Source organism: Aedes albopictus, chromosome 3, assembly GCF_035046485.1.
Source record: "Aedes albopictus strain Foshan chromosome 3, AalbF5, whole genome shotgun sequence".
Classification (NCBI taxonomy): Eukaryota; Metazoa; Arthropoda; class Insecta; order Diptera; family Culicidae; genus Aedes; species Aedes albopictus.
This window is the reverse complement of record NC_085138.1, coordinates 179,761,718-179,787,892: the sequence shown is the minus strand read 5'-3', so window position 1 is coordinate 179,787,892 and position 26,175 is coordinate 179,761,718. Positions and strand designations below refer to the sequence as shown.

The 26,175-nt window shown below is 38.6% G+C and overlaps 2 protein-coding genes across 3 annotated transcripts in view; one reads left to right on the top strand and one right to left on the bottom strand.

The window, feature by feature from the left end:
* Positions 1-26,175, top strand: part of LOC109413060 (kinesin-like protein KIF3A) — a 62,992-nt gene that overhangs the window by 177 nt on the left and 36,640 nt on the right. Inside the window, exon 2 of the mRNA XM_029862757.2 lies at positions 34-246. Coding sequence (XP_029718617.1) covers positions 34-246 — 213 coding nt within the window. The remainder of the gene's footprint in view (positions 1-33; positions 247-26,175) is intronic.
* The window catches only part of LOC109413056 (uncharacterized), a 36,020-nt gene continuing 23,096 nt past the window's right edge, over positions 13,252-26,175 (bottom strand). Inside the window, exons 2-6 of one of the 2 annotated variants that reach the window (XM_062855590.1) lie at positions 26,122-26,166; positions 25,561-25,697; positions 14,463-14,623; positions 13,928-14,056; positions 13,252-13,855 (exon numbers count right to left, since the gene is read on the bottom strand). In XM_062855590.1, coding sequence (XP_062711574.1) covers positions 13,747-13,855; positions 13,928-14,056; positions 14,463-14,623; positions 25,561-25,697; positions 26,122-26,131 — 546 coding nt within the window. In that variant the 5' untranslated portion in view covers positions 26,132-26,166 and the 3' untranslated portion in view covers positions 13,252-13,746. The remainder of the gene's footprint in view (positions 13,856-13,927; positions 14,057-14,462; positions 14,624-25,560; positions 25,698-26,121; positions 26,167-26,175) is intronic. The other variant, XM_062855591.1, reaches the window with a different exon arrangement.

The following is a 26,175-nucleotide window of genomic DNA, read 5'->3' as shown; positions in this document are numbered from 1 at the left end:
GCACAATTCACACCTGTACCCGACTGATTTCAGGAAGAATCCAAGACGGAAGGTGAAATCGAAAATGTTCGAGTGGTGGTCAGAGTTCGTCCGATGGACAAAAATGAAACCGATTCCGGGAGCCAGAATATAATCAAGACCGACAAGTGCAATCGTTGCGTGACCGTTTACAAGCCCAACGCCAATTCCAGTGAACCCCCCAAGGTGTACTATTTCGATAATGTGTTCGGAGAGGAATCCACACAGGTGAGTGCAAACTTTCTATATGCTTTTTATTTTAATCTAATCGTTTTCTGTGATTCGCGAATGCATTCTTCATGAGTGAGATGGGTATCGCTTTAAAATCAATCGTATTCGAATATAGCGTTTGTAGAATTGGAATTCATTGGTTTGCTCCAAGATGATAAGGAGCGTGACAATATGGTCCACACAGGATCGTCCGGCACGAGATTCTGTTTGCAGAGTTTCTTCTTGAAATCCCTTCGGAAAAACCTCCCGGATTTCCTTTAAGTTTTTTTTTTTCCTTTAGTGTCCTCTTGGAGTCTTCTAAAGATTCCCGTTAGGGATCCTTCTTCTGAGAGCCATCTTGGGCTTCCCTTTGGTATTCTTCTAGGAGTACTTTCGTTTGACGAGATGTTTTCTACGACTGGAACGGGAATCGAAACCCACTCTCCGAGGCTTACGAAGCGGAAAGACGACTGACGCCACTAACCGCACGGCAATGAACTTTTGTAGCAACCTCAAAAGCAACTTCTGAAATAAGCATAAAGATACCTGGAGAAATCCTTAAATAAGCTAAGCCATAAGCTTCTTCATACGTCGATCGACCCGTTTTCGGAATAAACTTTACAGTAATATTCCGCCCTGTAGCAAAACTGCAAACATGTAGGGTAAAAACACTAGACTTCAACCCCTAATATTCTGCTCTAATCTTCGCCACTTCATCCCGCGCACTCGCGGCCCGGCGGAGCTTTTTCCGACGACACACAAAACACCCACAACGAACCACACACACGGCAGCAGGGTGGCTACTAAATATCAGTTTTGAAATTCCCGTCTTTTTCCCGGTTTTCCCGGTACGATTTCTGAAATTGTTCCGGTTTTTAAAATGCACATTTTTTTGTAGGTAACGTCCAATTTTCGTATCATATGAATGATAAGTACCATGTAAAAATGCACTTGCAATCCTGTGAATACTATATACTAGATATTTATAGTTTAATATTATTCTTGACGTAATGCATCTATGGAAAAAATGAAAGTAACTACCAATGATGGCATAAAAAGCGTATGCTACACAATTACTTACAACATATTTTCATTCAGCTCCAAATAGTGCATAATTCAAGCTTTCCCTCACTCATTATTTTACTTATTTTCTTGCACTTAAAAAAACAAGTGTAGAAGTTGTAGCTAACTATGACAGATCTATAATAGGTAAGATGTGCATATAAAATCAGCAAAGGTCGCACTCGATTATCCGGGACATGGAGGATAATCGAACCATTTTTCTATTTTTTTTTTCATTAGCGTAGGTGCCCTAACGCAACTTCATTGGTGTTGTTTGCGGGATTCCTCCAGGATGTCCAACTGAGTATTCCCCCAAAAACTTACATCTAGAGATTCTTACTAAGTTTTGTCCGAGATTTCATCTTTCGATTACTCCAAAAATACTATCTTGGATTTCTTCAGTAACTTCTGTTAGCGATTCCACCTTGTATATCTTTTGTGGATTCCTCTAGATTCCTTAACCGTCCATAACTAGCGCGGTCATCACCGCCAGCACCACGCTAATACTGAACACAAAAAGCGAGATTTTTTCAACGTGTTGTACAAAACACAACAGCGCGATCGCTCGAGGTTCCTTTAGGGAATTTAGGATTTTAGTCAGTCTGTTGGCAATTAGGGAATAGAGCTTTTGGTCTGGGATGATGAATTCGATCTGAAGGATTCCCAAAAGAATCTCCCACATGTCTAGAAGGTTTCCCAAGGAACTCTTGGAAGAGTTCTCGATTACAAAACTCCCGCAGTAGTTTGATTTTCAGGATTCTGGAGTATTTCCAAAAATAGCTATCGTAAAGTTTTTGTAAGAAATTTTGGGAGATCATCCAGAAGGAACTCATGGGTGATTTGCAGAAAGAGCTTCTGAAGGATGCCCAAAAGCAACTTTCATAAGCAACTCCTGGAGGTTTCTTTGAACAAACTCCTGGAGGATGCCCAAGAAGAACTCTTGAAGGAAACGCAGTAAGAAACACTGGAGAAATTCCAAAAGCAAATATAAAATAAAGATAAAATTCAGCAAAACCTCTTGGAAGTTTTCAAAATCAAAGTTTCAGAAGGCACTCCTGCAGAAATGGTGTAAAGAGCTCGTGGAGATGGATGAGTAACAGAATGATATCCTGGAGAAATACCAGAAGAAACTCTGTAAAGAATACCAGAAAGAACTCCCGATTGATTTCTAAAAAAAGCTTTCGGGGGAATTCCAGAAGAAAATTCTAGGAAAACCCCAGAGGATGCTCTAGGAAGAAAAGGAAAAAAAAAAATCTGGAGGGATTTCAAAAAAATAATCTGGGAAGAATTCCCGTAGAAAATTTTGAAGATTGGAGCAACTCCTGTTACAATTGCGGAAAGAAAATCTTGATGAATCTCAAAAGGAACTCTTGAATAAATTGCAATGGGTTGTCTTGATTAAAACCCAGTTTAGTGGTTGTGATTTTCTAATATATTAAAAAACTAGAATAAATTTAAGAAAGGACACGGGTTAATCCAAAAATAAACTTTTGAAAAAATCTCATATGTGAGAAACTCTTTCCTCGAAAAAATCTCATCGAATTCCAAGAGATAATCAAGCGGTACAAAAACCTAGAGGAATTCTAGAAGAAACTTCTTGAAGAATCCCAAGTTCTGTTTTAAGGAAATTTCAAGTGATTGCGCAGGCGAATTCCCAGGAGTATTTTGGTTTGGCTTTGATTTTGCAGATTTTCGATGAGATGTAAACATTCAAATATGCACATCAAGTTACTCTTAACAACAATTTTCCCGGTAATCATTCCAAATTCCCGTCTTTTTCCCGGTTTTCCCGTTTTTCCCGGTTCGGTGGCCACCCTGCGGCTGGGGGGAAAAGGCCGCCTGTCACCTTATCAAAAATGGAATTTGCATGGAGGGGTTGAAGACTAGAGCAGTGGCGAAGTCTAATGCTTTTACCCTAGTTTTTTTTTCAAAACATGTTTGAAATAAACAAATCCCTTCTAAATCAAAACAGGATATATCCCATCTGTTCCAGGATATTTGAAAGGATCAAAGCTATTTAGTGCCCACTCAATCGGTTTTAAAGTTATGACACTCCGAGCCGAAGCTAAAGAGTCATAACTACATGAAAATACATCAGGTTCATCCGAAGATGTAATATCCACACATCCGGGGAAGTTTGTACTGAATATACATTCCAAAACTTCCTCATCAGAGGAAGTGATGTCGTCATTTGGCAAACGGAGCTCGATCACTTGGAAATCCTTAGATTTCGCACGGATTTTGTTCAATCGACTGACTTCACTCAAACTGGAAACATTTGTACAGGTGGAGCGGACCTGGTGTGATGGTTAGAACACTTGACTACCTGGGATCGAATCCAACTCCCGAAAAACTCGCAAAATGTGAGTTCTTCCTTCGGTAGGGAAGTAAAACGTGGGTTCCGAGATGAACTAGCCTAGAGCTAAAAATCTCGTTAATACAGATAAAAAAATACATGCGCCTTAATGAAGCCTGCACGCATATGGTATCCATTTTATCATATCTTATGCAACATCTTAAACGATTACTGGTTGTCTGGGTAGTTCTTAACTGGATCAACAAGGTCGAGCTTTTTCGGTAAATTAACTTCAAATAAAAGTGGTTTTCGATAAGTTCTAAGCAAGGATCGGTATATTCGCCTCACTCCATTCATATTCACTCCTCTTTGCTGAAGCGAATCGAGAAAGACGCAGCAAACGGATCGTCGTGATCAAACACGCAACCCCATCACCAGTGGGAAGCGATGAGCCATCCGCTTGACATGAATATTCGTTGCCATTCGTCGCAGTTTGGATCACAAGCGAATGAATGAATGGCGAATGATGAAGAATACTGGTGAGCGATCGGAGCGGCTATTATCATAAGTAGAAGAGAATTTCTGCATGTAATGCATACATTTTTACTGTATTGTCGCTGAAATGCTAGATTAGCAAAGAAAATAATTCGAAAACATCAATAATTCGTATGCACAATATCAATCGCATCACTCACGAATCGCATTCGCTTGCGATGCGAATGTGGACGAATGAATAATTTCCGAGTGTGGCTTCCCACCGTTCGCCGGAGTTTGCTGTCGTCGCTGACAAGCACACACACGAACTCAAGCGACAACCGTTCGCTGCTGACTGTCTTCGAATGGGGAAGAAGATGAAAAGTGGAAATCAGGAACCCTGGTTCTAAGCAATTTTGTTGATGAAATGCGCAAAGTACTGAGCACAACTTCTTCAATCAGTCTAGTTCTAGCAAGCTTCCCAGGAAAGCCGTTTTCGTCTATGATTTTGTATAGTTCTAAGCGGTTAATACTGTCGTATGACGCTTTGAAGTCGATGAACAGGTGATGCGTTGGGACCTGGTATTCACGGCATTTCGGGAGGATTTGCCGGACGGTGAAGATCTGGTCCGTTGTCGATCGGCCGTCGATGAAGCCAACTTGATAACTTCCCCCGAACTCATTCGTTTTTAGGTAACAGACGAAGGAAGATGATCTGAGATAGCACTCTTGATGAGTTCAGCTGCGATACTATCCTTATCAGCTGCTTTGTTGGTTTTGAGCTGGTGAATATCATCCTTAACTTTCCTCAGCGTGGGAGGCTCATTTCCGTCCTCTGCTGCATTGGTGAAGTCGTTCCCTCCGTTGTCATGGTATCCTGTGCCTACGTCCTCCACGCCATCCAGGTGCTCGTCGAAGTGCTGCTTCCACCTTTCGGCCACCTCACGTCCGTTCGTGAAAAGGCCTCCGTCCTTATCCCTGCTTATTTCGGCTCGCGACACGCCACCATTGCGGGTTGCGTTGAGCTTCTTGTAGAACTTCCGTGTTTCATGGGAACGGCACAGCAGTTCCATTTCCTCGCACTCCGCTTCTTACAGGCGGCGCTTTTTCCCCCGAAAAAGGTGGGTCTGCTGCTTCCGCTTCTGTTTGTAATGTTTCACGTTCTGCCGGATTCCATCCTGTGCTGTGTTCTTCTCCTTCAAAATCGCTCTACACTCCTTGTCGAACCATTCGTTTCGTCGACTCTTTTCCACGTACCAGATGGTGCTCTCGACTGCGTCATCCGGTTGTTTCAGTCGCTCAAGTTTGCATCGTCGCGGTCGCCGGTACTGTACATTACACTAGTTGACAAAATAAAACGAAAGTCGTGAACTTCTGTCAACGACCAAAATTTTTGAAGCACAATTTAGGGCTGATTTCAAAACCGACCTTCAAAAAATTTTAAGTAGAACAGTTTTTGAGTTATAGCTCAATATCGAGCTTTACAACTTTTCAAAATATGTTATTTATTAAAATTCAAATATATTGCGTTTTGTTCAACCAATTTTTAATCTTTATCCATAAATTGAAAGCTGAATACATTACCATTCGATCATCTGAATACAAGTTTTGCGTCAGATTGATGAATTTCAAGATATTGGCGAGTTTTAGGGACGATCTCCTTAAATTTTAGCAAAATTCCCAAAATTTTTCATAGAAATGTATTTTTTTCAATAAGAAAAAAACAATTTAAAAATTCTTTCTCGACGTGTATTTGACACATCATATGTAGGCGAGTTACAGTAAAAATTTTAGCTCAATCGGAGCATTGATTACGGAGAATGAGATGGTTAAAGTGAACGACTTTGCTTATAAATAGAACAAACATCGATTTCAAATCATCAACCTTGTATGGAAACTCGAAAAAATTTCCGCCCTACTGTATTTTTTTTTCTTCTCGTTTTCGAACTCAGGGCATGATTCTACACCAAAAATGATCATCAGCTTACCGAGTTCAAAAATGCTGTAAACTAGTGTTATTGATGACGGAAAGTTTTGTAAGCAATTTGACCAGCACCTGGTAGTGGTCGGAGTCGATAATGTCGGCAAAGTACCGTCCGTCAATCATAACGTGGTCGATTTGAGATTCCGTCTACTGTGGTGATAAGGGAGGCTGTGCTGGAAATAGATGCTGCGTATGGCCATGTTCTTAAAGGCGGTGAAATCAATTAGTCGTAGGTCGTTTTCGTTCGTCAGCTGGTGGAAGCTGAACTTTCCAATTGTCGATCTGAATTCCGCCCCCTGGCCAACCTGAGCGTTTAAGTCTCCTATGATGATCTTGTTATTGTAGCTTGGGCAGCGACCGTATTCGCGTTCGAATTGCGCGTAAAATACGTCTTTGTCATCATCAGTGCTTCCGGAGTGAGGGCTGTGCACGTCAGGGGCTCCAGTTAGCCTAGTGATTAAGGCTATGGATCGCCAATCCGGAGACGGTGGGTTCGGTTCCCGTTCCGGTCGGGAAAATTTTCTCGACTCCCTGGCTTAGTGTATCACTGTGCTTGCCTCACAATATACGAATGCATACAATGGCAGGCAAAGAAAGCCTTTCAATTTATAACTGTGGAAGTGCTCAAAGAACACTAAGTTGAAGCGAGGCAGGCCAACTTCCAGTGGGAACGTAGAGCCATAAAAGAAGAAGAAGGAAGCTGTGCACGTTTATTATGCTGAAGTTGAACTATCGGCCCTTGTGATGCCCCTTTTTAAAGTTACTAGTGTCTCTCAAACATACCATGAACTCCTTAAATAATTTTCCTTCAGCAGATCGGCGATAACCCGAATAAAAAATACAGTAGGAAAACCGAACGTTGTATTGTAACAGTACTATTTAGAACCTTATTTTTACAATAGACACCACTGTAAAAATAAAAATACAAAAACAATAAGATGTAATGTAGACACCATACCGTGAATTGTAAATAAGATTTTTACAATATATTATACAGGATGTTAAATATCGTAACAATATAAAAAAATATGTTTCTCCATATATATTTTTTGCACAATCATACATTTTATTGTTAATGAATCGTTCTAAATCGTTCTAAATACTGATGCCGTCTACCCCCGTTGGTTTGAACGACACCTCATGCAAACCAACGAGGTTCATTTTTTAATTTGAACTTCTAGCACAGACAAACAGACGTAACACTCTGATAATTCGCATCGTACACCGATTTAACGGTCTTTTTCAAAATTTGATAGTTGGCCAACTGCCCAACCGTGGCGCTCGCATAGTTTTTGTTCGAGTTTGACGTTTGGTCACTACCGCCACCTAGTTGGTGGTCGGCCAAACTTAGTCCTTTTAGCATTGGGCGAATATGTTTCCGTGACTACACTCAGCCAAATAACCTTAAGATTTCCATAAGGCCCAACTTATGAAACGGCCTTTAAATAATTCATAATGATTCGGATGAATTTCATAAGGTCACTCTATGACGTAAAATCGTCTCACAGCTTGGCTTTTATTCATGTTTAGCAACATAGAATTCTCAAGCGTCGGTAGCCGTGTGGATAAAACACGGGCTTGGTGATCCCGACGTTCATGGATCGAATCCAGTCTGCATCATTTTAAGCTGTTTTTGTTCTTTTCATAAGTCTATCTTATGAAATTTGTCATAGCAAGCACGATCGATTTTCATAAGGTATTCTTATGTCATCCATAAGAATTAGTTATAGCAAATTTTCATAAGGTATTTCGATGAATTTCGCTAGTTTTTTTCGCTGAGTGTATGATTTGAATCGAAAAATGTTCGAAGTGTTACGTCTGTTTGTCTGTGCTTCTAGTAACCCTGTGGGCATCGAAAAACACACCGATGGTAACTCTTTTTGCTGTTTTGTTTTGATTCTGCGTTCCGTTTCACCCCGTTCCATGAGCAGAAAGACGTTTGAACCATTTTTAGTTCGAACGATTAGAGGGGGTCAAATTAAAGAATGTTCGGATTAGATGAGGTCAAACCAACGGGGGTGAACGGTACTTGGGTTTAAATATACCGTACATTGTGTGGTACATGAATTGTTTCAAACAATTAAATGTACCGTAAATAAATAGTTTTTAATTATAATTTCACTACTGGTTTTACATTTAATCAAATGGTTTTGGAAAGGTTCTCTTTTGTTATGTTGTATTGTTTTACATTACATAAAACATATTTTGTTATATTATCTTGTCATTTTTCTCCTGTTAATGGCATCTTAGGCTTACTCTAGGGCTTACTAGATTTATTAGAATGCGCTTTGGGAATTCTCCAGAGCGTTTTGGATAACCCTTCATATATTGGATCGCCCACGTCTAAGTCCAAGTAATCACTGATTACATTAACAGTTGAAGCTTGGGGCATGGGAGCCCACCAGCCAGATAACCGGGTTTTGAAAACTAAGCATTATTTGTGGCAATACTTTGAGCGGCATGATGGAACTATGCCGAGCGTGCTAAGTGTTAGATCACTAATGTAGTTGCGTGAAATGGGTGACGAGGTACATAAGTATCATTACAGCGTGCTTAACCGTTATTGCAATATTGAGGCTCTAGTTTGACTAAAGTTAGAAATACATAACAACTCTTGAGAAAACTGTCAAGTTCGATTCAAATATAAGTTAGGGGTGATACACAAATTATGTCACGCAAAACTCGACCTTTTTCAACCCCCTCCCCCCTATGTCACACTTTTAGGATAGGACCTCAATATTTTTTTTCGTAAGGGTCGTCACGTTCTGCAAACACCAACAACCCCCACCCCACCCCCCTAAAAGCGTGACATAATTTGTGTACGACCCCTTAGGTTAAAAAGCGAACCCGCAGACGAATCTATATTATACTGAAAGGCGGCTTGTGGTTATGGCCACCATAAAAATATTTTTAAATTTACCATGGCAAAACGTGATCATCGCCCAACAAACGCTTCTTGTGTGCGTTTTGTTTCCTCCCATATCAATCGGTTCGATAGCTGAGTGCTAGCTGCGGGCCTGGTGATCTCAAGATTCCTGGTTCGAATCCGGTTGCCAACACAAACTTTTTTTAATTGTAAATCGGGTCCATGGTAAAATTGAAAACATTAATCTGTTGAATTGAAACGAAACTCAGTCTGCACAAATTTAGTGGCGTTGTGTATTTAAATTGACCCTCAGAATAGTAATTTCAACCGCAAGCCGTCTTTCAGTGTAGAAGTCATTTCAGTGTTCAGTCCAGTCCATATGCTAAAGATGGCTCTACGTCAAAGATAAAGTTTGTCAATCGCATTTGATTCGATTGTGATCGAAGGCAAGTTCACATGAGAGAAGAGGAGAAAACTTCCCTAAATGCAAATATTTAAATATGTTGGGTGACTTTTTGTTTTCCATATGAGCGAGAATCAGATTTTCATTTTGGGGTAACTTTGATAGTGCCCTGAAAACACATCAAATCTTGAAAAATAATCACAAATTGGTATCTTTTGAGTATGAACATGATGAGAGAAGCCTTGTAAAATATATCAGATAGAATTTTCATATCAAAACATTGATTATTTACTATGTTCTACATATAAAAATGAGTTTGTGGAGTACTGCGTGAAAAACACAGTGAATTTAGCTATCAAAAATCATTATCCTCGTAAAATATATGTTTAACGGGACATCAACATACGGTTACATGCTATTCATGGTGAGTTTTCTTTTTTAGGTAGTTTGGGAATGTTTTATTAACAAATTTGGAACAACATAGAATTATCTATGTGAAATTACAAGGGTATTGCATACTTTTAGGCGTTTATCGAAGTATGGAGATTTATGTCCCAATTCACAAAATTGCTTCCATTTCGTAAAAACACACTTCGTTAAGAGATTCCAGGCCAGATTTGGAATCTAATATGATGAATCTGTCGAGAATAAGAGTCTATTCATTGAAAAAATAGTTGAAACGAAGTCGTATAGCAGATTGTTGGAAGGGGTTGACAAATGACAAAAATATCAACAAATTTTATTTTCTGTCCAAAAAGTTGTATGTAAACTAGGTTTTAATCAAAATACGTCTAAGATCAACTTTCATATGTGTAGAATTGATCTACGTTTACCTTTTTCTTAACTGGTTGAAGAAATCATAGTTATAAGAAAAACTATACAATACCTGTCGCACTATCAAAGCTACCCGCATTATCAAAGATACCCCGTTTTACGGTACTGCGTTTCCAATCGCAAGTCCTCTTTGTTCGCTGTGGTCGTTGCCGTTGGTCTCGGTTCTCGGTGTTTCTGATTTTCCGTTACAATACCTTTAACGGCTGTCTCGCGGGGCCGTGCACCAACCCCTTATACTTTCCGGAGTCCTTTCCTGGCACTCGGACGTCGCCACACTGGGGCAGAACTGAAAATACATGGAAAAAACCTCTAGCTCGTCGAGATGTCGAGATACTCATTTGGTGTCTTCAGAGAAAATATTTCTATGGACATGGTCGATATTCTGAGCGGTAGTCAATTTTTCTTACGTTATTCGCATAAAAGTCCTATAAGTCATTTTGGCCAAATTGCATTTTAGCGATATGGTTTCTTCGGCAAAGTTGTTCGGCTATTTATGCTGAAAAAGTTTGCTGAAGACGTCAAATTTCCAAAGCCTACTATTCTTGAGATATTGACCGATTTATAAAATACCTACCCAAAATCGATTTTTTTCATTAAAATACGTTTTTAAACAAATTTAATGTCCATTTTCGAGTTTTAATAATGAAACATACTAAAATAAAACATATACCGTGAAGGCGCCATTCACCGTGGGGGCTCCATTCACCGTGTGCCTGCGAATATTTTTTCATTATTTCCATATTACGATTGAATGGTATGACAGTTTCCCTTCAATTTCACCAATACAACGTTGTATTGGTGATATTGAAGGAAAACTGTCATACCATTCAATCTTAATATGGAAATAATGAAAAAATATTCGCAGGCACACGGTGAATGGAGCCCCCACGGTGAATGGTGCCTTGACGATATCGAGGAAATTAGTTGAAAAAAAATAAAATATGCATTGATTTTATATAGAAAGTTCCCGAAAAACACGCATAATGTATATAGGACGTTCTTGCAGTCGGGCAAGTTCGGGCAAGTTTTTTCATCGGCAATCACCTAAAAATACATTAGCTTTTATGAAAAAAATTTTCACAGACATGATATTGAATGATTTTTTTCTAAATTGAGTTCAAAGATTACTGTTTTGGGTAAATTAGTACAAATTTTTTGTTCATAAAATACTACGTTTTAAGGTGCCAAGTGAACCATGAAAAGGATAGATACAATCTAGTAATGGATTTAGTTGTTTCTAATCTCCAAACAAATTGTAAAACACAAAAATGTCCCAAATGCCGCCAATAAAAACATGCCTTGATTTTATCATTCGTTAATGATTTATTCACACGTAATGTATTTGCGTGATGATGCAATGACTGTTTTACAACACATCCAGATTTTGTAGAGATCTAGACATATGTTTGCTTCCTGTGATGGCCACTAATTTGAAAGACAGCTAAATAATAGAGGAATCAAATAACAAAGAATAGTTATGTACTGGTTTATTTCTGATGAATTGTTATTAATTTTGCTTAGTACGCAAAATATTTAAATAGGGGAAATTGTGTATTTTCGGCAGTTTTGTTCTCTTCGTCATGGGGGGTTTTTTGAAAGCTGTTGAATTCAGAGTTGGCCTCAAATCCTTCCCACCCAAGCTGAATTATATGACCAAGTTTCAGGAAATTTGGTCGACAAAAACCCCTCATGACGAAGAGAACAAACCTGCCGATAATACCCATCGTCACCCTATTTAGTACGTACGACTAGGTTAAAATAATTGAAAAGCTTTTCTATGTTTTTTACTCACATGCTTTTGAGTTTTTAGATCATTGACTACATTTATTTATGCTTATAACTCTCCAATTTTTTTTATTATCTGTATTAAATAAGATAATAATCATACAATCAAAAAATATTCATGATGTGTGACTGTATAACGCATTGACGAATGATAAAACCAAAGCATACTTTCATTGGCGTTTGGGACATTTTTGTGTTTTACAATTTTTTTGGAGATTAGAAACAACTAAATCTATGACTAGATGGTATCTATACTTTTCATGGTTCACTTGGCACCTTAAAACGTAGTATTTTATGAACAAAAATTTTGTACTAATTTATCCAAAACAGTAAACTTTGAACTCAATTTAGAAAAAATCATTCAATATCATGTCTGTGAAATTTTTTTACATGAAAGCTAATGTATTTTTTAGGTGATTGCCGATGAAAAAACTTGCCCGAACTTGCCCGACTGCAAGAACGTCCTATATACATTTTGCGTGTTTTTCGGGAACTTTCTATATAAAATCAATGCATATTTTATTTTTTTCAACTAATTTCCTCGATATATGTTTTATTTTAGTATTTTTCATTATTATAACTCGAAAATGGACATTAAATTTGTTTAAAAACGTATTTTAATGAAAAAAATCGATTTTGGGTAGGTATTTTATAAATCGGTCAATATCTCAAGAATAGTAGGCTTTGGAAATTTGACGTCTTCAGCAAACTTTTTCAGCATAAATAGCCGAACAACTTTGCCGAAGAAACCATATCGCTAAAATGCAATTTGGCCAAAATGACTTATAGGACTTTTATGCGAATAACGTAAGAAAAATTGACTACCGCTCAGAATATCGACCATGTCCATAGAAATATTTTCTCTGAAGACACCAAATGAGTATCTCGACATCTCGACGAGCTAGAGGTTTTTTCCATGTATTTTCAATCCTGCCCCAGTGTGGTCGATAAGTCGCCCTTAACATGAGAATCAAACGCTGTTGTGAGCTGATTCTCCTGAAGAACAGACGCTTAGGTTTGTCGAAGCAATACCCCCCCCCCTTCCCTGACAGCCTGCGACCAAGGTTTTTAACGGGGTTGGTAACTCGATCTTCCTTTAGGTTGCTTGCAGCCCGACCGGGGCCACGCGGAGATAGGGATAGGAGTTGCTGGGCAGAGGCTAGTGATCTCGAAAAGATCTAAATTGTGCAAAATGCTCTGTCTTTACCGTGCCTATCATTCAAAATAACTACGGAACAAGTGTAGTTATTAGCAGTAGTTAAACACAGAAATAAAAATTGAAAAAAAAACTTTCGGAATATAACAAACAAAACAAAGTCTATCGCTTTATTAAAATGTGTATTTGTTAAAATGGCTGGCAAATGACAAAGATTCCATACACGAAGAGCGTAATTTGTACATTCATTCTAAAGCTAAATAAAATGTATGGCTTCCGTTCCTTGAAAACATAGTCAGCTCCACGATCTGTTGAGATTGGAATGTAATGTTTGTTTCTTTTATTTTTCGATCGTGGTTCATTCGATGTAAAACACTTCGGACAGATGCATTAGTAAAATATGAACGTAGGTAGGTAGTCGTAAAAATAATTTAAAAATAAATCTTTAAACATTAAAGTATGATCTGTGTAACCTTATGATCTAGTTTTTGGTCCGTAAATTTACATGTCCCCGGTATACGAGATGCTGTGGTAGGCTCTGCTGCGATTGGAGGGAATACCGTGTTTTGTGTAAACTAATCGTTGAGGCTAGACAAGCTCAACCACTGACAGAAGTTTGTTATTTACAGCTAAGAAAAATTACGCATCTTCGCCTTGATTATTCGATTTCGCCCTTGGCGCCCAACCTCGTCGTAACAATCAGATCCAGCAGGTACAGCACAGCTCCAACGACGGCGACTGATCCGGCACCGCAAAGGAAATCCATTCTAGAAACAGAAAACATGAAATGTTTAATTTTTGATGATCTTTGTATATCGGGTTAATTCAGTGCTACTAACCGTTGTGTGTTGGGTGGCCAGTAGTTTCGGTTTTTCGTTTCCGACCAGTCATGCAGGATGCAAATAGCGGTCGCCAGGTACAGAATGAATGCCGTCAGATTCAGCAGCGACTGGAGCTTCCACGGAATGCTGGTGGGGAAATTGAGAATTATTAGGTGCATGCTTTGGGGGCGACAATAGCATTGTAAGAGTGAAGCTGTGTTCTATAAACATTTTTATGAAATGTTTAAAAGGAAATGCTCACTCGGAATTCCTAATTTCTTATAATTTTTCTTCATTTTTCAACTTGTTCATTATTATTTTTTGTTATTTGTCTTTCTTTTGATTTTTCAATTTTTATTTCCTACACTTTTGTTACTTTTTTGAGTTTTTTTTACTTTTTACAAACAAAATTGTTAGTAGCGAAAACGCTTTCGTTGATAAAACTTGCTATGATCATTCAATAATTGACAAATCTTTCTGATATATCATCTGTGCTGTTAGTATGCATTCATCAATTGAATGCAATTCTCGGTGCACGACCCCGTATACTTACTTCTCTCTGATGACTTTGCCGAACAGGTAAATCACCGAAAACATCAAGAACGGCACGAAGGTCGAGTAAGCAAGTGCGATGGTGCGTGTCGTGGCGAACGGTCGAAGTCGGGAATTATTGGCTGGGTCGTCGATGAGCCCGATGCAGATAATGGCGACTGCCTGCAATTATAGGGTAGAAGCATACATACATCAAATGAGAAGGAATTACATATTCAGAGTATCATTTGGATGGAGCTTTTCAGCACGAGACAGGGTGTTGCCGTAGCTTTAATTGCCTGTGTATACGTAGGCAATAGACATGTGGTTGGCGTGCATTCTTGAACCACCTACTCGATATTGGCGGCATTCTGTGATAGGCTACATTGCCGGGCGCTTTTCAACAAGATTTAAATCAAATTGATTGGTGTGATCACGTCAGATGCGCCAATCAATGGTGTCCATTGATTAGTCGGGATTGAATAACTTTTGATCGATGTTGATGTCCGCGCTAACTTATATAACTAAAGTAATCATCTCTGTATACATGTAGGTATGTAACATACTCCGAGTGTACAAAGCACTGCGCAATTTCAACAAGACGATGACAACGAACGATGTGAAAAATCTAGAGATGCCCCAGCTTGTATAATCCAGCTAGGTGCATGTGCTGTTGTGCGTTCCGTAGAACTTTTGCTGTGCTGCGAGTGATCGTTGGTTTTGCTGAGGCTGTTGGAAGCAAAGCGAAAACAATCGACTCGTTAATAATAATCCGGAGGGCCGCCACCGGCCCAGTCGGTGATAATTGCTTCTGGCAGAGGTGGATCGAGTGCACGACCCGTGTGCTATGGGCAGACTGTTGTTGTGATGATGAGTCATACATATGCAGATGATTCATGGAATTTGTATCAGCTTTCAACGCTGGGCAATCTTTGAGATATCATACCTATCAACTGTTTCTTATGGTTGATACAATAGGCTTTTTACTATTATGCCAACATGCACCGTACAGGCCTGCTGTATTTTAAAAAATACTGCATATCAGTAATGAAGTTATAAAAATCCAAAATAATTATGATGGCTCTTGATATTTATGATATGAAACTTGTCTAGAACATGTCAGTTTATTAAGAATGTTTTTTTTTACAATTTTTCAAAAATTTATTCGAAAATTTCTTTGAGATTTCCTTTGATTATTTGATCAAGAATTTATACGGTTATCCCTTTGTGAATTACATCGGTGTTTAGCATTTCTTCAAACATTTCGCATTAATTCTGGAAATTCCTTAGGTCATTTCATTATACAGGGTGTTAGGTTCCTGAGTGCAAACTTTTTAAAGGGTGATAGAGGACCATAAATGGTGAAAAAAAAATTTCTACGCATATGGTCAAATCTCAACCGTTACGTAGTTATTGAACTTCCCATGTTTTTGACTCTTATTGCCTTAACTGGCTATAACTTGAAAATGGTCAAACTTTTCGCAATTTTTCGGCCTTTATTCGAAAGATTATGGAATTTTCTTTCAAATGGCATCTTTGAATCGATTGGTTTAGTTAAATAGCTAAGTTTTCTAGAGCAAATAGCTCCAAAGTAGTGTGTTTTAATTTGTTTTTGTCAATTATCTATGAAATATGCGTAATAAAATAAAATTCTTTCTTTGGCAAAGTTGTGGCCCCTGTTTCACTCTACAATTCGTTCTTTGACATAAAACTTCTATCTTTTATCGTTTTCTTGCAATTTCGATTTAAACATCGCATTTCAGATCATAAATTTGCAACTGTCAAGGTAAGCTCTTTTTTGCGCACTGTACCGCAAGTTTAAATCAAAATTGCAAGAAAACAATAATAGCTAGAAGTTTGGTGTCAAAGAACAAAGTGTAGAGTGGAACAGGGGCCACAACTTTGCCGAAGGAAGAATTTTAATTTATTACGCATGTTTCAATGATAATTGACAAAAACTAATTAAAACACACTACTTTTGAGCTATTTGTTCTAGAAAACTAAGTTATTTAACTAAACCAATCGATTCAAAGAAGTCATTTGAATAATCTTAATAATTTGAAGTCATTGAATAATCTTTCGAATAAGGGTAAAAAACTGCGATAAGTTTGGCCATTTTAAAGTTATAGCCAGTTAAGGCAATAATAATCAAAAACATGGAAAGTTCAATAAATACGCAACGGTTGAGATTTGACCATATGCGTAGAACCATTTTTTCCACCATTTATGTTCCTCTATAGGGTCAATATAGCCGAGGCGGTAAACGCACGGGTATTCAGCATGACCATGCTGAGGGTGACGGGTTCGATTCCCGGTCGGTCCAGGATCTTTTCGTAAAGGTAATTTCCTTGACTTCCTTGGGCATAGAGTATCTTCGTGCCTGCCACACGATATACGCATGCAAAATGGTCATTGGCAGAGGAAGCTCTCAGTTAATAACTGTGGAAGTGCTCATAGAACACTAAGCTGAGAAGCAGGCTTTGTTCCAATGAGGACGTTACGCCAAGAAGAGAGAGAGAGAGATGTTCCTCTATCACCCTTTAAAAAGTTTGCACTCACGAACCTAACACCCTGTATAAAAAAAGACAAAAAAAAATGAAAATGGAATTAACGAATAAATTTGCAATGGAATTCTCACAGAGATTCGCGAAGGAAAACCCGAAAAAATTCCTGAAGCATTTCCTAAGAAATGACCAACGATTGCCAAAACACGGACACGCTTAATCTAACTCATAAACAGTAAAATTTTTCAAAACAGTTGTCGAAAAATTTCCATATAAATTTTCGCCTGCATTCACAAGGAAAATTTCGAAGGAATTTTTCAAAAAATATCCCGAAGATGTTTCGGAAAAAAAATCCAAAATAATTGCTTGAAGGAATTTATGAAGAATATCGCGAACGTTTTTCCAAAGGCCTAACCAAAAAAATGTCTCAAAGGAATTGTGTTAGAGAAACCATCTAAAACATTTTCGAAGGAATTGCCGTAAAAGTTGTGAATTATCGAAAAAGTTTCCAAAGTTATAACCGACGAAGTCTCTTAAAAATTCCTAATTACCGAAGGCATTCCTAAATCATTACTGAAAAATATCAAAGAAATTATACAATGAATTCTTATATGCATTAAAATTGGGATTCACGAAAAAATTTCCGAAAGATTCGTTTAAGAAATTGTCGAAGAAGTTCCGAATGGCATAGAAAAAGGAATTCTCAAAATATGAAACGAAGAAAATCCCGGCAAATATGCAGAATGAATTTCCGAAGATATTTCCAAAGGAGATGCTGGAGGAAGTAAAAGAATACCTAAAGATTTTTTTTTATATAATTTCAAAAAAATGCTTGAGGAAGTATGGACGATGTACGAAGAAAATCCAAAAAAAAATCCGGAGGATTTTTCGATGAAATTTAATAAAAACTACCAATTAAACTTAAACACATAAGCACTAACAAAAACACATAACTCAAACAAATGAATAAAAGTTCCGAGAAAGTTTCCACTGTAGTTACCGATTTAACTTTCAAATGATGTGGCGAAAGATTTCCTGATTGAATTTACAAGCGTGTTTTCTAAGAATTTCTCGAAGAAATTACCAAAGAGGAACCAAATGAATTACCGAAGAATTTTGGAAACTCTAAAAGAATTACCGAGTTATTTCAAAAAGGAATCTAAATTGCCTATTTGTTAAATAAATTGCTGAGAAATTTCTTGAGAAATCACCAAAAGCTGGGTGTCATCTAGAGTTAGTAATGTTCAGTCTGCCTCTGGCTGAAGACGGTGTAATTGTTGGTGTGTAGGTGCTGTAATTGACGGTGTAAGTTCAAGGATACTAATCGCACTATTTTGAGGCATGGTAGAGCTGATGTAAGCGATTTATACCTTGGTAGTGGAAGTGTTGAGTCAATACAACGTTTCGAATTTTCCAAAAAAACTGTTCATTCCATTATAATTTTACTAAGAAATTGAGGACGGATTGGTATTTCCTTATGTACAAAAATAAGGAAAAAACTAAGACTGGTACCCCCTAAGCACCCCCTGAGAAACAATCCTAGATGCGCCAATGTGTTCCACACTAGGGATTTTTCTAGAAGTTTCACCGGATATTTCACTGAAAATTCCCACATTAGATACATCGCATGTTCCATCGAAAATTCCTCTAATAATTCCGTTGGAAATGCCTGTAACAGTAGCAGTTCCTCCAGGTTCCAAAGAAAATTTCCCTAGGAGTTCCACATAGCATTCCTCTTGGAGTTCTAACGGAAATTTATGTTTGGATTTCATCGAGGATTTCTCTAGGAGCTCCCAACTATTCCACCAGGTATTCTACTGATCATTCCGGCAGGAGCTCCACCGATAGTTCCTCTAGCACTTCCATCAGAAATTTCGTTAGGTGTTTCAAAGAGAAGAATCGTTTAGGTATTCCAAAGAAATTACATCGATTAATTAAGAAAGATAGGTCAAAATTTAATTACCCGGTGAAATATCTATAGAATGAAGAAAGGAGGATTCCTGTACTGAAGCATAAATAAATAAAATTATCAGAATTTCACTAGGAATTCTGGTGAAAAGCTGGATTCTTCCAGCACTTCCACCAGTACTTCCTCTAGAAGTTCAAAAGAGAATTTCTCAAGGAGTTCCACCTATTATTCCCCTAGATCGGTGATTCCCAAAGTGGGCGAAATCGCCCCCCAGGGGGCGAAAATCAGGCCGAAGGGGGCGAAAATGTGAAAAACCAAAATTGGGGGGCGAAAATACTAAAAAAGGGGGTGATTTTTTGAATAAATGAAAAAAATCAAAAGTAATGAAATACTAGTCCAGAATGTCAACTGAATCATAAAAAATCCCCAACATTTCAAATTTTGTTGTTTCTAGGATTATTGAAAAATGTCTGGTTTGAGATCGACTACATTTTACAGAATTTGTTTTTATGTTTATGAGGACTTTTCGTCAAAATTCCAAGAAAAAAAAACACAAATAAGCCTGCTATATGAATTTCCTAAATAATTCCTAGGAATTATGGAGATCTAATATTATACATGTTAGGAAACTATGAAGAAACTTTTATAAGAGATTATGAGAAGAACAGTTTTTTACTTGATGAGAAAGTTTTGTTTTTAATTCATGTGCGCTTTTTTGCATGGAATTTTCAATGAAAATCATGATGTTTCAGACGAATTTCAGAACACGTTTTGGATGGGAGCTATCACACATTGTTTGAAAATTTCAAACTTATTACTAGTAGCTATTTTAATTTTTTTCAGGGTGTTAGGTTCCTGAGTGCAAACTTTTTAAAGGGTGATAGAGGACCATAAATGGTGAAAAAATTTGTTCTACGCATATGGTCAAATCTCAACCGTTACGTAGTTATTGAGCTCCCCATGTTTTTGACTCTTATTGCCTTAACTGGCTATAACTTTAAAATGGTCAAACTTATCGCAGTTTTTATACCCTCATTTGAAAGATTATTGAATTTTCTATCAAATGGCATCTTTGAATCGATTGGTTTAGTTAAATAACTAAGTTTTCTAGAGCAAAATAGCTAAAAATAGCGTATTTTAATTTGTTTATGTCAATTATCTTTGAAACATGCGTAACAAATTAAAATTCTTTCTTTGGCAAAGTTGTGGCCCCTATTCCACTCTACAATTCGTCCTTTGACGCCAAACTTCTAACTCTTATCGTTTTCTTGCAATTTTGATTTAAATGTGCGACACAGTGCGCAAAAAGGTGCTTACCATGACGATTGCAAATTTATGATCTGAAATGTGACGTTTAAATCGGAATTGCAAGAAAACGATAAGAGATAGAAGTTTGATGTCAAAGAACGAATTGTAAAGTAAAAAAGGGGCCACAACTTTGCCAAAGAAAGAATTTTAATTTATTACGCATTTTTCAAAGATAATTGCCAAAAACAAATGAAAACACACAACTTTTAAGCTATTTGCTCTAGAAAACTTAGTTATTTAACTAAACCAATCGGTTGAAAGATGCCATTTGATAGAAAATTCAATAATCTTTCGAATAAGGGTAAAAAAAACTGCGATAAGTTTGACTATTTCAAAGTTATAGTCAGTTAAGGCAATAAGAGTCAAAAACATGGGGAGTTCAATAACTACGTAACGGTTGAGATTTGACCATATGCGTAGAACAAATTTTTTCACCATTTTCACCATTCAGCTCAACTAAGTTTCAGCCTTTTTTCATAAAAATAATATATCTCATTTTGGGGGGCGAAAAATTTTTTCTCAAGCTCCAAGGGGGCGATACCTCTTAAAAGTTTGGGAAACACTGCCCTAGATGTTCCACTGGGAATTCCCGCAGGAGCTCCACCGATATTTCCTTTAACAGTTTCATCGGGAATTCCTACAGAAGTTCAATTGAGAACTTCTCAAAGTGTTCCACAAAGAATTCTTCCAGTAGTTCCACCAGGTATTCTTCCAGGAATCGCAAATTCTCGCTTACGTTCTATCGGGTGCAAAAAGTATTACCGGAAATACCTTTAGGGGTACTTTCGCGAATTCTCGCAGGAGGTCTAGCAATTTTACCAGAAATTCCTGTAGGAAATCCAACGAAAAATTCTCAAAGAATTCCACCGGAAATTTCTGGAGTTCTGATCCATCTTCCAGCAGGAGTTATAACAGGAATCCCTAGAGGAGTTCCATCTCGAGTTTTTACATGAGTACCAACGCAAATTCCCGCAGGAGTCCCATCAAGAATTTTTTTAGTAATTTCATCGGGATTTTTTTTTCTAGAAAATACACCGAAAATTCCTCTAGGAGAGCCATGGGAAACTCATCTAGGAGTTCCACCGACAATGCCTCTAGAGGTTCCTCCGGAAATTCTTCCGCAGACAACTGCGACAACACCGCGAAAAAGGTACCTACACCCTCCACTATTCGAAAGATGATGCCGCGTCGATCGTTGTAGTTTATCGTTTGTTAGTCAATTCATGAAATGATTTCTCTATGAGTGAGAGACGAACCAGCCAAGGGCTGAAAATCTCTTTAATAAAGACAAATCAATCAATCTCTATGAGTGCCACAGGAAAATTCTCTAGGAGATCCCTCGCGAAATTCCCTAAAAGGTTCACCGTTAATTTATTCGAATCTTCCACTGGGGATTCTTCTCGAAGTTCAAACGGGGATTCATCCAGGAGTTCCACCGGAAATTTCTCTAAAGGGTTCCGAGGAGAGTTTCTTTCCGCCAGGAATTCCTTTGAAAGATCTGCTGGAGATTCGTCTCGAAGTTCTACCGGGAATTTCTCTAGGAGTTCGATTGGAAATTCCTCCAGTACTTTCACCGGGAACTTCTTTAGGAGTTCCAAAGAGAATTTCTCTAGCTGTTCCACCGATTATTCCTCTAGGAGTTTGACCGGAAAATATTGTAAGTGTTCCACAAAGAATTTCTTAAGCTTATAAGCTTTATCAAAAACGTTCTAGAATTCTCCTAGTAGTTTCAGCAGAAAGAGTTTGATCCGGTATTCCCGCAGGAGATACCATCTTCTTCTTCTTCTTTATGGCTATACGGTCCCACTGGGACTTGGCCTGCCTCGCTCCAACTTAGTGTTCTTCGAGCACTTCCACGGTTATTAATTTAATGGCTTTCTTTACCTGCCATTGCATGAATTTGTATAATGTGAGGCAAGCACAATGATACACTATGTCCAGGGAGTCGAGAAAGTTTTCCCGACTGGAACGGGAATCGAATCCGCCGTCTCCGGATTGGCGATCCATAGCCTTAACCACTAGGCTAGCTGGAGACCCCTACCCCAGATACCAATAATACATGTAAATGTTTTATCGCGTATTCCAGCTGAAGTATCATCATAAATTTCCGTATGAGTTCCATTGGGAATTGACGAAGAAGTTCCGCTAGGAATTCATGTAGAAATTCTAATGGGAATTCTTATAGAAGGTCTGCCGAGAATTCCTCAAAAAGTTCCACTGCAATTTTCTCTAGCAGTTCGGCTGGAAATTTCTATAGGAGTTCCAACGGGGATTCCATCGCAAATTCTTGCAGAAGTACCTATCGGGAATTCCTCTCTGAAATCTACCGGAAATTCTTGTAGAAGTTTGACCGGGAACTTTTCTAAAAGTTTCACCAACAGTTCCTCTACAAATTGCAAAGATTATTGCTCTTTTAGAAAGTTTCGAGGCTTCTCCTGAAATTCCTTCAGGAGCTCCACCGGAAAGTCTTGTGGTAGATCCTCTGTTAAAACGTGTGGGAGGTTCAATACATAAACTCTTCATGAATCCACCGGTAACTCTATTAGGACTTGCCCTTTCTTTAGAGAGTTCCATTTGAAATTGCTTTAGCATTTATAGCTGGATTACCTCCCTTCCAGAAGCGCATCTAAAAAATCTTGTAGAAGTTTCGTCGTGGGTTTCTGTGGGTGCTCAGGAATTCTTGTAGGACTTCCGCTGAAAGTTTATCTAGGATTTACATGGGGAAACCGTTTAGGAATTCCTTCTGGATATATTTAAGGACTTTTGCCGGGAATTCTTACAAGGTTTCTATCACGAATCTCTTTAGCAGGAATTTTCCAATAGATCCTCTGGGATTCCGTTCATAAGTTTCTCATGAAATTTTTAAGGCGATCGTCCAAAATCCTTTCAAGAGTTCCACCGGAACTTTTTTCATGAGTTTTCCAGGAGTTTTGTGGTGATTTCCTATAGTTGATCAACCTGGCATTCCTTCAATAGTTTCTCCGGGAATTTCCAGAGAATGGATCAATGAAGCAAACATTGTTCGCCGCATGTAAACAAAGGCACCACTGTAAATGGAAATAAACATTGCGACAGCAGTCAAGTTATGTCAAACACACAAGGCTACGGTGGCGCTATCTGTTCATTCCATAACGGCCGTTTCAGTTATTTTACACGCTCCCGTCAGAATACCCATTTTTTCATTGCTATCTCTGTCGATCTTCAAGAGGCCCCATTTAAAAATACCCATTTTCAAGTTGGGCGGCCCAACTTATAAATGGGTATTTTTAAATGGGGCCTCTTGAAGAGCGACAGAGATAGCAATGAAAAAATGGGTATTCTGACGGGAGCGTGTAGTGATCCATTGGTGGCCGCAAACATCAAAGTAGTAGGGTTTCGAACTACTTGGGCACCAGCGTCAACGTTTCCGCAACGCGATCCACAGTCAACGAGGTACACGTTCATTCTGAAGTCGCACAAGTGCTCAAAACAACTATCACATGCAGGCGAGTGCACTTCGTCAGCACAAAGATGGGTGCCGAAGTGATTTCCCATTTGATTTTGCTGGAAGTTCGGCACTGGTGTCGGGAATTGGCGCTAGACTAGGTGCAGTAAACTCGTTCAAACTTTCCGGCACACAATCTTCACAACAATCACTGTTAACAACAAGTTCACGCAATTAGGTATCTGATACAGATGAAAGAAGTGAACGAAACGGTCGTTTCGTTGTGAATTTAGGTAATAAACAATTTTGTTTACATGTGGTGCCGGGAATGGGGTCAAAAACCCTACCAACATCATCGCTGGTCGGTGTCGAACCCAATCATGTGCTATTCGTTCGGGCTTTTGCACAGATGCTGCGGTGGAAAGAGACTTTTCGCTCGCTGTTGACAACGACTCAAGGCTACTCGCCTATGTTTTCACAAAATAGAAATGTTGCCCATAGGGAATTCCTTTATAAGTTATACCAAAAATTGTTGTAGAATTTCCGTAAGAATGTTATCGGAAAATCTTCTAAGGGTTCCACCGGAAGGGATTCGATCGGCAATTCCCGCAGAAGATACCAAGAATCCCTGTAAAAGTTTCATGGCGTATTCCAACAGGAGTTCAGCAATAAATTCTCGTATTAGTTCCACTGGAAATTGGTGAAGGAATTCCGCTTGGCATTCCTGTAGGAGTTTCAATGGGAATTCTTCTAGATTGGCTACCGAAAATTACTCCATAATTTCCACGGGAAATCCCCTAGCAGTTCAACAGGAAATTTCTCTACAGATGCAACGTCAATTTTATCAGGAGCTCCAACGGATATTTAATCGTAAAATCCCTGCACAAGTATCGAGAATTTCTCTATGAAATCTACCAGAAATTCTTGTAGGAAAGTCACCGGGAACTTTCCTAAAAGCTTCATCAGGAAATCCTCTAGAAATAACACAGGGTATTGCTCTTTTAGTGAGTTCCGGGGCTTCCTCCAAGAGTTTCACCGGGAATTTCTTCAGGATCTCCACAGGATATTCTTTTAGAGTTCTTCTGTGAATACATGTAGGAGCTTCAATACACAAGACAGTTTCTTCGTGAATCCACCGGGAATTCTATAAGGACTTCCACCGAGAATTTCTTTAGAGAACTGGAATACCTCCCTTCCAGGAGTGCCACTATAAAATCTTCTAGAAGTTATTCTGGGTGCTCAAAAGGGAATTCTTGTAGGACTTTCACCAAAAAATTTTCTAGTATTTACATCCAAAAACCCTTCAGAAGTTCCTCCTGGAAATTTTCAAGCGGGAATTCTTCTAAGATTTCTACCATGAATCTCTCAAGCAAGAGTTTCTTCAATAGCTCCTCTGGAATTTCGCATAGTAGTTTCCCAGAAAATTTCTACAGGCGATCGTTCGGGAATTCCTTCAAGTGTTCCACCAAAACTTTCATAAGTTTTCCAGGAGTTTCGTGAAAAAAAATCCTATAGCAGATCAACCTGCAATCCCTTCAATAGCATCTTCGAGAAACTCTTAGAGGAATTTCCAGAAGATTCGTAAAGATTTCCTATAGCTGATTTACTTGAAATTCCTTGTATAGTTCCTCCTGGAAACTCCTAGCAGAGGGATTCCCGGTGGGACTTCTACAGGAATTCCCGGTTATTGGTTGTTCCCCTGGAGCAATTTCCAGTAGATCCTCTGGAGAAATCCCGTTGTGCATAAGGTTTGGCAGACCTATCCATAGAGGTTTCGTTCAGCGAGTTGAAAGATGAAAGCATTTTGATGGTCCAACGTGTGATATGATTGAAAGGAGGAAGTTGTACTTCGACAAACACCTGAATGGTGCACGAAATGAAACTAGTGCGGTCCAAGGTAGTGGAAGAAGTGGCAGATTATGGGAACCCACCAGACATAACGCGGGTTACGTTCCGCTTAAACTTACTAACTTACCAACTCAAGCAGTTTGAATACTGGAGGTAGAAACCGTCCGAATCCTCCGCCATTGCCAAAGTATTCCTTCCGGAGACCTCGATCGGTTTGATCGGTTCCACCCTGATCGTTGCTGGCCATGGTAAGGCGGGAAATTTCTACACGGGAACGGTACAAAATAGATGAAATAAGATTAGATTTCACTAGGGAATTTACTAGAATTGAGACGTAACAACAGAACGTTAGCAGTTGGATACTTGTGACATTCACATGCAAATTAGCCAGTAAATACGTAAGACGTTTTATCTAATTGCTTATTGTTGTCATCATTCATTCGGTGATTACCACGCAAATTGGTGTCGTCTCACGGTGCTTCGCCTGGGCCGAACTGATGTAGTTAAGTCAATTTGCTGATTTTCAGGGCTAATTTTATCGTGTTGCTTCCAAAAATTGGGTGGGGTTTTAAGGGCTGGATTGAGTTAAGTGTTTTGTGGCTCACATAATATTACGTTTTGGGGGGTGCCTAATTGAATTAGCTTTGTTTGGCGGTTGGTTATTATGTTTCGCTTAAAGCAGCCATACCTATGTTCATGTTTAAATCACAGAAGGTTGATGTCGGAAAGGAACCTAAAACAA